Source organism: Triturus cristatus, chromosome 11 (genome assembly GCF_964204655.1).
Source record: "Triturus cristatus chromosome 11, aTriCri1.1, whole genome shotgun sequence".
Taxonomy (NCBI): domain Eukaryota; kingdom Metazoa; phylum Chordata; class Amphibia; order Caudata; family Salamandridae; genus Triturus; species Triturus cristatus.
In genome coordinates this window covers 823,067,482-823,080,877 of record NC_140594.1, presented here as the reverse complement: position 1 = coordinate 823,080,877, position 13,396 = coordinate 823,067,482, and the positions used below count along the sequence as shown (strand labels likewise).

The 13,396-nt window shown below is 47.4% G+C and overlaps 1 protein-coding gene across 1 annotated transcript in view; it reads left to right on the top strand.

Annotated features, from left to right (window-relative positions):
* Nucleotides 1–13,396, top strand: part of ADAM9 (ADAM metallopeptidase domain 9) — a 764,238-nt gene that overhangs the window by 500,379 nt on the left and 250,463 nt on the right. Inside the window, exons 12-13 of the mRNA XM_085634568.1 lie at nt 6,210–6,381; nt 8,581–8,673. Coding sequence (XP_085490694.1) covers nt 6,210–6,381; nt 8,581–8,673 — 265 coding nt within the window. The remainder of the gene's footprint in view (nt 1–6,209; nt 6,382–8,580; nt 8,674–13,396) is intronic.

Below are 13,396 nucleotides of genomic sequence, written 5' to 3'. Positions count from 1 at the left end.
GTTATATATGGTGATATTATAGATAAAGCCCCCCACGACCAGGAACTTCCAGTGCCTGGTGGAGTAACAAACCATGCAGAGGGAGGAAGGTTCAGAGATGATCTGGCCTGGCAGTTCGGTCTGAACTGTTCCCATGTAAGCACGGTCAAGACTGATTTGTATATGGCTGGGTCCAAACTGAGGTGGCATGGTGTGCAAAATAACAATGGACTGGAATGTGGCTTGGGTAATTCTGCAGTGGCTGCAATTAATTCAGGTATCCCATCCATCACTTTTTTGTATACTTCAAAATAGATGTGGGGCAGTCCGGGAGGAATTCTGGCAGAACAATATCTTGTGTTATTATTTGACAAGTGCAACTGCTCTTCACAAAACATTTGAACATGCTAAACCAACATTAAAGATGTTGCATGACTGGTCTGTCTCCAAAGAATGGTGCAGAAGGGGACTGCTGGTTCCCTTGCTTGGATCTCCCGCCCCCTTTTTGGTCTTGAAAAATGATGCGGACGGTTTTAGTAAGGGATACTTTTTGTCGTTTATTGGTCAGCGTTTGTTAGGGTCACACACGCTGTCTGCAGAATTTTAGTAAGTCTTAAGGCCACCGGGTATGGAATAGACTCTTCTTGCTTGATTACTGCCGTCGTCTAGGGTATTAGGGTCCTTCTTCTCCCAGCGACCAGCACTTGAGGACACCAAAAGAAAAGGGAAAACAATAGAATAGACTTAGGCTGGCGTCCACGGTACACGAGAAAAGGGGGGGGGGGGGGAAGTGCACACCGTCACCAACCCTGCTGTGCTGTGCCTAGCGTGTAGGGGAGTTTGTGCTCGACTCAGGTGTGCCCCTCATGCGTGTCCACAACCCCTGTATTATTGTAGAGCATACGCCCGTCACTTGCCTGCTTCCACGACCCCCATGGGCCGTGGCGAGGGGAGACCCAGTCTCCTTGGTGTCCAGGAGATCAGTGGTTCCGAGGGCAGCGCTCCTTGAGCTGTTTCTTTCGGCGTCGCCTCCCTCCCGATCTAGAGGTCGATTCTCCTGGGGGGGTCCCACTGCATCCAGCGAAGGTCTCGTCCATTCCGTGTTCTCTCTCGCTCGCTCTCCACCGTTTTCCGCTCCTCCTGTCCACTCGTCGTATCCGCCTTCCTCCTCTCTGGTTTCCGCTTTTGTCGACACGTCCGCCCAGCCCCCGGAGTCCGCTAGACCGCTGACTCCATTTCCGGGTGTGTTGGCAGCGGCCATCTTGGGTTGGTCGCCGCCGCCGCCGCTGTCGGATGGTCGCGCACCATCACACTGCCTTCCCCTCGGGAATGGACGATCGGGCCATTCCAGGACAGGGTACTGAGAGAGATAGTCCGCATTCGTCAGGAGTTTCCCGGGTAGGTGTATGGCCTCAAAGGTGAAGGGCTGTAATGAGAGAAACCAACGTAAGATTTTGGGGTTCGAGTCTTTATGGAGGGCTAACCAGGTGAGAGGAGCATGGTCGGTTAGCAAAAGAAAAGAACGTCCCAGGAGGTAATATTGAAGGGATTCCATAGCCCATTTGAGAGCGAGGCACTCTTTTTCGATTGTGGCGTACTTAAGTTCTCGAGGGTATAGCTTCCTGCTGAGGAATAACAAGGGTCGTAAATCACCCACCTCGTCTGGTTGGGACAAGACGGCACCAAGGCCTCTTCCCAAGGCATCTGTTTGGAGGACAAACGTCTTCTGAAAGTCTGGGCAGACGAGGACGGGGGCAGTACAAAGGGCTCTTTTTAATTGTTGGAAACTTCTTTCTTGGGAGTCAGACCAGGGAACTCGATTTCCTGTGTGGGCTTTGGTCAAGAGGTCGGTGAGAGGACTGGCAATGTCAGAAAAGTGTGGTATGAACCTCCTGTAATAGCCCACCAACCCAAGGAAGGAACGAACACCCTTCCTACAGGATGGTCAGGGTATGTTGGAGATGGCTTCGATTTTATTTACTTGGGGTCTTGTACATCCTTCCTGTATGTCATACCCCAGATATTCGATGTGGTTGGTGCAAAAGGTTGTCTTTCGTGGGTTGAGTGTAAGGCCGGCTTGTTCTAATGTTTTTAGGACGGCTTCTAGATGTCGTAGGTGGGTGTCCCAGTCAGGGCTATAGACTACAATATCATCTAGGTAAGCAACAGCGAATTGTTGATGCTACGCTAATATGGTGTCCATCAAGCGTTGAAAAGTAGCGGGGCCCCGTGGAGACCAAAGGGTAGTACCTTAAGCTGCACGGTAACGGGCTACCTCTTGGTATATCCCGGGCCAATAGAACCTAGGTAACAGATAACGTAAGGTGTGTTCTTTGCCGTAGGGTCCCCATCCCGCTTGGCCATGTGCTAGACACAACACCTGCTCCCTAAATGGACGTGGAATTAGCAGTTGTTCTTTTCGGTTACCCCGTTCTTGGGAGACCCTGTAAAGGAGCCCATTGTTCACCCAAAAGAAGGGGCCTACCTTGTCTGGCTGGTCTTCCTGAGCCTGTTCCCAGGCGTTTTGTAGTGTTGCATCCTCTCTCTGGGCCGTTCGGAAGTTTCGGCCGGGTCCTTGCGGGGTTTCTGAGGAGGTAAAAATAGGTGGGGATAGCACATGCTTTGTCTGTAAATACAGGGCCCGTTCTCCTCTTTTCTCTCTACGTGTTTTTGGTGTTCTAGGGGTTGTTGCGTGTATCTCCTCATCGTGGAAAGGGGCATCGGTTAACCATGTCACTGGAGTTCGGGAGGGGGAGGTGACTTGTAGATATTCATGGAATCTTGGGAGATCTGTTCCCAGTAGGACTGACTCTGGCAGATTTGATACCACCCCCACTTTCCTCAGCATGGACTCTCCCTCTATGTCCATCAGAACTTCTGCAAGGGGGTACAGTTTCTTTTCGCCATGAACACAAGTCACTTGTATGGCTTTGTTGTCCCTGAGTTGGGAGTCCCGTATAAGAGTCCTATCGACAACGGTATGATGGCACCCTGTGTCTAGAAACGCTAACACCGGTTTCCCATTAAGGTGTATCCTTTTTCTATATCGTTCGGGGGGCTGCCCTGTCACCATGACCCGACCCCGAGTATACCCTACCTCCATAGGTTCCGGAGGGGAAGGACGGGAAGGGCAATGTCTCGCTATGTGTCCCCACTCGGCACAGTGAAAACATTGTGGCCCTGGTGGGGTCGGACCGGGAGGGATTGGTTTCAGTTGGGGGCCTCATGAAAGATTGACTTCGGGGCTCTGGGAAAGGCGGGGATGGTTTGTTTGGTATTTTTGGGGCTCTCGACTGCGTCCTATTTGAAGGGGCTTTAAACTCAGGAGAACGATGATATGCACACGCCAGATCAACGGCGACTGCCACCGAGAGATTGGGATGTTGTTTGATCCAGGACCTAGTATTATAGGGGAGGACTTCCAGATATTGTTCGAGGTAGACTTTTTCGGTGATGTCATCTGGGGAGGATGAGGTGGGTTGTAACCAGCGATTACCCAGATCCCTAATCCGGTAATACAGAGCCCTGGGATTATCCCCCACAGTCCATTTTTCTTTTCTGAACCGTGACCGGTAATACTCTTGGTCACAACCTAGTCGTTCTAGGATAACCCTTTTTATATCCACGTAACTGGTAACACCACCCGGATTGGCAGCTTGGTATGCATCCTGTAATTCTCCTGAGAGCAACGGGGCGATATATTGACCCCATCGCTCGGGCGGCCATGCAGCTGTGGATGCGACCCTTTCAAAGTTTACAAAGAAGTAGTCCGGGTCATCCCCTTGCTGGAATTTCTGGATACTGATCCTGGGACATTGGGGTGTACTCGGGCGCTTGCTATGGCATCCGTAAGACGCAGTACTGCAGTGTCCTGTACCTGTTGGTTTGCTGTTAACAGAGCTGCTTGATCTTTTAAGGCAGCCTTTAACGCCTCTCTCTCGGTTTGAGCCTGTTTTGTTTGTTCCTCGAAGACTAGCTGCAAATGGCGCTGTCCTTAAGCTAACTGGGTGATGATGGCCTCCATGACTGGGTACTGTCGTTTTCCAGACAGTGATATCCCACTTCTGACACCACTTTGTGCTGGTTCCCTTGCTTGGATCTCCCTCCCCCTTTTTGGTCTTGAAAAATGATGCGGACGGTATTAGTAAGGGATACTTTTTGTCGTTTATTGGTCAACGTTTGTTAGGGTCACACACGCTGTCTGCAGAATCTTAGTAAGTCTTAAGGCCACTGGGTATGGAATAGACTCTTCTTGCTTGATTACTGCCGTCGTCTAGGGTATTAGGGTCCTTCTTCTCCCAGCGACCGGCACTTGAGGACACCAAAAGAAAAGGGAAAACAATAGAATAGACTTAGGCTGGCGTCCACGGTACACGAGAAAAGGGGGGGGGGGGGGAAGTGCACACCGTCACCAACCCTGCTGTGCTGTGCCTAGCGTGTAGGGAAGTTTGTGCTCGACTCATGTATGCCCCTCATGTGTGTCCACAACCCCTGTATTATTGTAGAGCATACGCCCGTCACTTGCCTGCTTCCACGACCCCCATGGGCCGTGGCGAGGGGAGACCCAGTCTCCTTGGTGTCCAGGAGATCAGTGGTCCCAAGGGCAGCGCTCCTTGAGCTGTTTCTTTCGGCGTCGCCTCCCTCCCGATCCGGAGGTCGATTCTCCTGGGTGGTCCCTCTGCATCCAGCGAAGGTCTCGTCCGTTCCGTGTTCTCTCACGCTCGCTCTCCGCTCTTCACCGTTTTCCGCTCCTCCTGTCCACTCGTCGTGTCCGCCTTCCTCCTCTCTGGTTTCTGCTTTTGTCGACACGTCCGCCCAGCCCCCGGAGTCCGCTAGACCGCTGACTCCATTTCCGGGTGTGTTGGTGGCGGCCATCTTGGGTTGGTCGCCGCCGCTGTCGGATGGACGCGCATCATCACAGGGACCTTGGAACAAATTTATTCTCAATAGAGCAGTAGATTTGTATTATTATAGCATATAGGAAATAGTCACATCAAAATCAAATTACAAAGGAAAAGTGATAGATACATTCTTATAGACTCCTCGAAATATATTGTATGAAGTCGTTTTTTTTACTGTTCATTAGTTTTTATTTCGCAGATTTCATCTAATATAGCAGAGGAGTTTAATTCAACAATTTCTTTTCCCCAGAGCACAATACTCTCTGGGTCTTCACAAGGCTTACTGTTGGTTCTGTCATATTTAATGTTGATTGGTTTGTCAATGGGGATGTTGTGTGGCATCCCAGGTTGTCTGGCTCAGAGATAATATTGTCTACATCGGATGGGGTACTTTCATCCAGACGTGGACCACATCATCATTGGGGCAGACTCTACTGCATATTTTAATAAAATCTGCATTAATCTTATGTCTGAAACTGTTGAAATATCAGTAGCGTGCCATGCTTGTCTTGAGGGTTTGGGGATAAAGAAGTAAGATATTAAACTTGCACTACAAAATAGAAACTATAAATGTGAAATAGTGATATGAGGGACTTCAATTGATACTGAATTTGTGTTCTGGAAATGGTTTAATTAACTATGTAAGATTAGTAAATGTGTGATTTTACTTTTTAATTGTAAAAGCTTTATCAATATGAATCTTTTGGTATGGCTGAGTAATTTACTCCCGCCACACAGAGGGTCCTCCTCTTGCCAAAGTTGTCTGACAGCCCTGTGGACAACTCTAAACATTGGCAGAAACCGCAGTCACGACAGTTCCTGTCAGTGTTGTAAAAATTTAACAGGCAGTTCCGTCAAACATGCCTGCCAACTGTCAAACTTTTGCAACGTTGTAATTTTTTGAAAAATAAAGTCCCAAAGCAGTAGTTTGTTTTAGAATAAAGTAAAACTTATGACCCACATCAAGAGAGTTGTATTCCCTGGTTTGGGGGTCCTAATATTGTTTTACTATCTCACACTGTCAAGCTTTACCTTGGGATGATGAATAGCAAAAAAAACTTACACCACCATTCACTCTAAATCTAACGGAAGGCTTTATATGTGACCGTTTAAAAACGGCCCATATTCCATCGGACTGTCAGAGGAGTATGTCAGTGATGGAGCTGGAGTAGGCCTGTAAATCAGGCAAGCAGACCTTCTTTTTGGCGGAGGACCCCCTCCACCAAACTCTATACCAGCCCCTATGATCCATGCACGTTCTCTTCACTGGATAAAGAACAGAAGTATTTTCAAGTCCACGCTGCTCAATAAGTTGTTTCTTCTTTACAGAGGTTCAAAAAACTTCAGCAGCTGCAGTGCTGATGATTTTGAGAAGTTGACATTGAACAAAGGTGGAAGCTGTCTCCTGAATATTCCGAGTCCTGATGAAACCTATACTGCCCCCTTCTGTGGGAACAAGCTGGTGGATGCTGGGGAGGAATGTGATTGCGGCTCTCCAAAGGTTGGTACTCTCTGTAGCCGTTCTTCATAGTATGCCTGTCTGTGCTTGTGGGAGGAACACGTGTGGTAAGAAAATTGTCTTGTGAACAGAGAACAGTAAGTCTGACCTTAAAGCCAGTTTTCCTAGTGTAGGTAATAATGTGTTCAACCATTAAGCTGAAAGTTGACCTTGTCAGACATTCCAGTTGACACAACTTGCAGCAATGTGTGTGTGTGCTAAAGTGCATCCAGGGTTGTATTGCAATTTCTTATCGCTGAGGATAGATATAGTTACTCAACTAAGTGCTACAGATTTGAACTTGACTGAGCAGCAGACAGTTCTCGTGGTTTCTTGATGGTGACTCCCAAATCCTATGTCTGTGGGGCATGGTGTTACAAAAGCAGCATACAAAAATCTAGGTCCATAATACATATTTTAGGGATATCAATTTCCTAATTGCGAATCACAATCAGGAAATCGCTATCTCTAATGTATGAAACTCTTTTAGTTCATTTAGCGATTCCTAGTGGGTCGCAAGCCAACCTACCTCATGAATATTAATAAGGTAGGTCTCAATTTGCGGCCTAATGATGTCAGCAGACCACCATGTCTGTAATTGCTTTTTAATAAAGCAATCTTTTTTGGTTTTCAAATGCAGCCAGTTTTTTCTTAAAGGAAAACAAAATGTGTTTAAAAAAATAAAATGAAACATTTAAGTTACATTTTTTAAGAGTATGGAATGGCCTTAGGACCACTGCCTGCTCTTAAAACATAATTATTTCAACATTCACAAAGGGAAAGGAGTCCCATTGGGACCCCTTCCCATTTGCAAATCGTTACCACCAGCCATGAGATGTCGGTAAAAAATGAATGTTTTGCTGATGTAATTCTGCATCAAAACATTCAAATTTACCACTGTGATTCTGTATTTCGAAGAGAGGCCATAAATACACCCCTTCCATATGCCAAAATGGTATGCATGTGCAATTCCAAATTGCGATTCAGTAACGTTTAACCAAATCACAATTTGTCATTTGTACATAAGAAAAGGTATTTTTGCAGTCTCCATTTCCAACTGCAAAAATGGTGGTTGCATATTGACCCTAGTTCTTATTGCTAAATCATCCTGGTGACATTCTTGATGACTTGTTTGTAATCTGTTCCGGAATGTACCTGCTTTTCAGCACCTTCCCTCTCTGTTCGATGGACAGGGACTCTTGGATTACACTGATATGGTTATTAAATGATAACGAAGGTTCAAGTGTTTTATAGTGGATGAGACGGGTTCAGACTGATATGTACCTATGCCTTCCTCAATTAAGAGAAGGCGATCGAGAAATATAAGGTCTTATAATGGCAAGCAAATACAGACAAAGAAAAGTGAATAGACATTGAAGCTTAAGAGAAGTTTCTTTGATTGGTAGTACAATATTATTTAACCAATTGTGTATCCAAGTGCCCTCTTCTTACTATCACTAAATAACCCATTATTCTTTTACAGTGGGCAACACTTTCTAAATTATTAAACCATGTTGCTCACGAAAAGTTTCTTTTTTGTATTTTTTTCAGTCAATCTGGTACGGATTGGCTCGTCTTCCATCGGGTGTTGTGTGATCATTTGTTTCTCCAAAATGTGAGCTCTGTTGTAATAATGTTCTTCCTTGCCTGTTGTTCTGATAACACGGTAGCACCTTGCAAAGTGAACTGAACTACGTGCATGAGCTGCTTCCTTTTGCTTCTTCTGTTGCTCATTATAATGATTGCTGTGTTGAGCAGCTTCACCAGGAACATTTTCAAATGAGAGGTTAACAAAAAGCCCACAAATTTTCCTTGACTTCATCCTATTCAATATTTTTTTAACAATGCGACCTTTAGTTGTAGTTCCCAAATATGGTGTTTATTGGTCTTCACTGTGACTCCTTTATTTGTTTGTTGCATGAATTATGGTATTAAACTGTGCCTCTCTAATTACTTCTGAAGGGAAACTTTGTCCTCCGCCTTCTACCAAAGCACACGCAAGGGCTACCCTAGTACTCAGATTGTCAATTTTCATCATCCCATATATTTGCCAAAACAATTGTTAACCTGAAAGGTCATACTTTGTATATCATTTATTTTCATGAGTTGCACTTTATTTTCGATACTGTGTTGTTCCAAAACTCACATGTTAAACAGACTTTGAAATCACATTAGCCCTAAGCAAATGTTAACATTTTACAGGAGTGTGAAAAGGATCCTTGCTGTGAACCCAATACATGTAAACGCCGACCTGGAACAGAATGTGCCTATGGTGTCTGCTGCAAAAATTGTAGGGTAAGAGATCCGTGCTTGGGGCATAATCCATGTTGGGTTGTATCGCTGGTTTGAAGAGGTGGGTGCAAGGAAGGTGCATAGTCTTTCGAAGGATCTCCAATACAGATAATTTTAAGTCGAAATGCACTTTAGGTTGCTCTACGGCACCATGATTCGAGAAAATATGGCTTGCTTCTTTGTGTTTCGGCAAGATAACACCCTAATTGTGAGTAGGCACTTTGTCATTTAAAAGTTAGTGTATTCCGTTTAAATCCAAAGATGCAGGAAAAATGTATTTAACAGAAAACAATATATATTTGTCCCTGGTTCACCTGCAGTGATATGGCTTCTAAAAGCGGAGGTGCAAATAGAGAATTATCGAGTTTATCCCTTTGACCTTTGTACTTTGAGTTTAACATTTGTGTTACTATGATAACCTAAAAATCTAATAAAACCTGGAGAGAAGTTACAACAAACATTGGAGAGGAGGCAGACTGCCATTTCTTGTTAAATCTGGGGTACTCTTTACAAAAATATATTTAAGAGAAGATAATAAATGTCACTGTTAATGCCAGCCTCATTTCTCTGTTCAGTTCTGCCAGTTTCCTTTTGCTTCTAGACCATTTTTCTGCCTTCCCCTGTCCTACCTTTGTTCCCCCCTATTTACCTTTTTTGTTTTCTCACTTTCATTCTCCCCATTGTCATTGTTTTTTCTATCTTGTCATTTCTGGTTTTACAAGATATGGAGACATTATCCGTATTGCTTTGTTCTGACTGGTACATCTGCCAGTGGATTCCTCACTTTGTGAATATCCCCTGCCCCAGCAACATTGGGAAACTTTTGTAGCAGTCCACGTCGATGAGGTCGAAGACGACGTCACAGAGACACGGCTCTGCTCGCGACTCCGCTGATGTCACCGGCACCATAAGGAGACCTCGTCGGCGTGATGACGTCAGTTCCCTTTTTTACGCATCATCGACGCCAACGGATCTCGGAACTCTCTCTCTGTAGCTGTTCTTGTTACTTTGTTTTCAGCTGGTTTCTCTCTCTCTTCTTCTGCTGAAATGTCGACGAAGAAGTCTGGATTTAAACCTTGTCGAGAATGTGGGAAACACATGTCGATAACGGATCCTCATGAAGACTGCGTGTGGTGCCTGTCTTCGCACCATGACGTGGAAAGATGTTCTTGCTGTCGCAAGATGAGCTCCAAGGCTGTTAAGGAGAGGGAAGCTAAATTGTTCATCGCAAGGATGAAGAAGGAAAAAAGAGGCCGGAGAAGATCGAGGTCGAAGTCGACTTCGGGACATGCTTCTAAGTCTAAGAAGCACAAGAAAAAGAAGAGGCACTCATCTCGGCATCACTCGGATAGGGATGCGGCTCCGAGATCGATTTCGCCCTCACGACGCCGTAAGGACTTTGTATCTCCTTCGCCTGTTCCTGATTCTCCTATTGGCTTATCGTCACCTGTAGCTTCACCGGAGCATTCTCCTGCCCGGCTCCATCTCCGACGCCGGCTCCATCTCCGGCTCTGGCTTCGTCTCCGGTTCCGTGTGAGGAACCTCCTGCTCCGGGTGAACCTCCGGCTCAGCTGATTCCACCGTCGGCGCCGGTCGGCCCAAGTCCGGTGATGCCTGAACAATATCCTGCATTTCCAGGACCAGGTCAGGACCCTACGCATTATCTTAATGCGATGTACGGAGTTTTCTCTTGAGCCATGTACCCCTCTGGTGCACCTTCGGGTCCTATGGCCTTCAGCTTGGGAGTTCCCCAAGCTTATCTACAGGCTCCTTTCATGCCATTTTTTCCGGCGACGCCGTCTTGGCATCTACCGGCACGAGGACATCGACGCCGCTCCCTTCTTCACCGGCGCCGACATCGACCTCGTTCGACGCCGGCTGCTCCATTGGATGCACGCTCGACTCCAGCGCCGTCGGATTCGGTCACGGCGCCGCCGACTCCGGTTGTGAGGATCAGGTCTAGGAGGGAGGCCCAAAGGGTGCTGGATGAACAGAGATACCTGATGGAGGAAGTGGAGGAAGGTGAGCTTATGGAATCGAATGATGTGTTTGATGAGTTGAAGGAGGCTTGTGGCCTGGACTTAGCACCTGAATGGGAGATTACTCCTCCATCTGATGCTCCTTCAAAGGGTGTGGCACCATACCATACTGTTATAAAGAAGGCGGCTGAACTTTTAGATCTGCAGTTGCCTTCTGCAGAGTTCAAGCCTAATATCCTAACAGAAGTTCTGCACCCTCCTTCTACTGTTTCGAAGCCTTTACTCCCTTTTAATGACACCATTATAGAGCCAGTAATGGAGGTGTGGCGTAAGCCCTATTCTGCTCCGGCAGTTTCTAAAGTTATTGCCAGGAGGTATAGGGCAGCTCCGGGGGACCCAGACTTTTTGACATCTCACCCGTCTCCGGAGAGTCTGGTTGTTCAGGCTGCCTGTTCCAGAAAGTCATCAGGTTCTTTTCCTCAAGTCCCGAGTGATAGGGAATCGAAGAAACTGGATCAGTTGGCCAAGAAGGTCTTCTCTTCTGCCAGCATGGCCCTTAAATCGACGAATGCCACCTGTCTTTTGGGCCGATATACCCATGCTCTTATGGACTCAGAAAAGCAGCTGGCCCCAAAGCTGTCTGAAGAGGATAGGATAAGTTTCCATGAGGTCCTTTCGGATACCCAAGCGGAGGCACGTCAGGTGATCCAAAGTGGTTTGGATTCAGCTGACTCGGTAGCAAGAGTCATGGGATCTTCTGTTGCCACCAGGAGGAGTGCGTGGCTTAAATGTTCAGAATTCTCCCCTGATGTCCAGTCAACGCTCTTGGACTTGCCTTTTGATGGCTCCGGACTCTTTGGTAAGAAAGCGGATGCTGCGCTTGAAAGATTTAAAGAGAGTAAGGCCACGGCTAAATCTTTGGGCCTTCAATCTCAGCCAAGGGGTTCATTCAAGAGGTTCAGGGGCTTTGGAAGGTCGACCTTTCGTTCTTACAGACAGCCCCAGCAACAGCAGCAAAGCACTCTGTATAAGAGCTACCGAGGCAGAATCAGGGGTCGCACTCGAGGGCGACAGCTCTCCTCCTCCTCTTCCTCCTCCTCAGCCCCTCCCACCACTGCAAAGCAGCCCTAGATCCACCATTCTGGATCATGCTGGTCCTGTGGGGGGCCGGCTTACCCATTTTCTACAAGATTGGGAATCGGTTACTACAGACCTTTGGGTTCTAGATCTTGTAGAAAATGGATACGCCCTTCCCTTTCGGGAATTTCCTCCAAATTACCCTCCTTGTCAAGGGGCTTGCTCAGAGGATCACCGTCCTCTCCTGCAGGAGGAAGTCCTGACGTTACTAAAAAAAAGTGCGATAGAGGTGGTTCCAGAGCAGGAGAGGGGTCAGGGATGCTACTCTCGGTATTTCTTGATTCCCAAAAAGGACGGCAGATTGCGTCCAATATTGGACCTCAGGATCTTGAATCTTTTTCTAAAGCAAGAGAAGTTCAAAATGCTCACCCTTCCGCAGGTTCTTCAAGCACTGCAACATGAGGACTGGATGGTGTCGATCGACTTGCAGGATGCGTATTTTCACATCCCCATCCTGAAGTCGCACAGGAAGTATCTCCGGTTTACGGTAGGGTCGCAGCATTATCAGTTTGCGGTCCTTCCGTTTGTTCTTACTACTGCACCTCGAGTCTTCACGAAGGTGATGGCAGTGGTGGCAGCCCATCTCAGAAGGTCGGGGATTTCAGTTTTCCCCTATCTGGACGACTGGCTGATCAAAGCGGAGTCGCCAAAGAAGGTGCTTCATCATCTGCAGGTTACAACTCAACTGTTGTACAAATTGGGTTTTTCGATAAACGTACCCAAATCTCACCTGGTGCCCTCTCAGCGCAACCTGTTTATAGGGGGCGGTACTGGACACTACTGTGTGCCAGGCATTCCAACCTCCACAAAGGATTCTCGACATACAGGAAATGATTCCCTTGTTTTACAATGGAGCGGTCGTTCCAGTCCTGAAGGTCCTTCGCCTGCCTGGTCTGTTTGCTTCCTGCATTCTGTTGGTCAACCATGCACGCTGGCACATGAGGGCCCTCCAGTGGTGCCTCCGCAGGCAGTGGTATCAGCACAAAGGAGAGCTCAGGGAGTCGGTGAGGATCTCCGGAGAAGCTGCAGCGGATCGGTCTTGGTGAAACGTAGAGGGCAATCTGTCTCAAGGAAAGCCCTTTCATCTACCTCCATCTGTGGCCACAGTAATAACGGATGCATCCACTTTAGGGTGGGGTGCTCATTTGGGGGATCTGGAGATCAAGGGTCTTTGATCTCCAGAGAAAAGGTTGCTTCACATCAACCTTCGGGAATTGCGGGCGATACGTTTGGTGCTCAAGGCCTTTCTCCCTTCCCTTCACGGTCAGTCGGTTCAAGTCTTGACGGACAACACTACCGCGATGTGGTATGTCAACAAGCAGGAAGGAGTCGGGGTCTCTTTGTCTCTGCAGAGAGGCTCTGCGTCTCTGGTCCTGGGCTCAGGATCATCGGATTTTTCTGATGGCAAATCATCTGGCCGGGGTTCTGAACTTGCGTGCAGACAGTCTCAGTCGGCAGTTCTCCGCCGACCATGAGTGGAGGCTTCATCCAGAGGTGGTTCGTCACGTCTTTCGGATGTGGGGAACTCCTCGGGTGGACCTGTTTGCCACTCACAAGAACGCTCACTGCCCGTCTTTCTGCAGTCTCCAGTATCCGATGCAGGGAGCGTT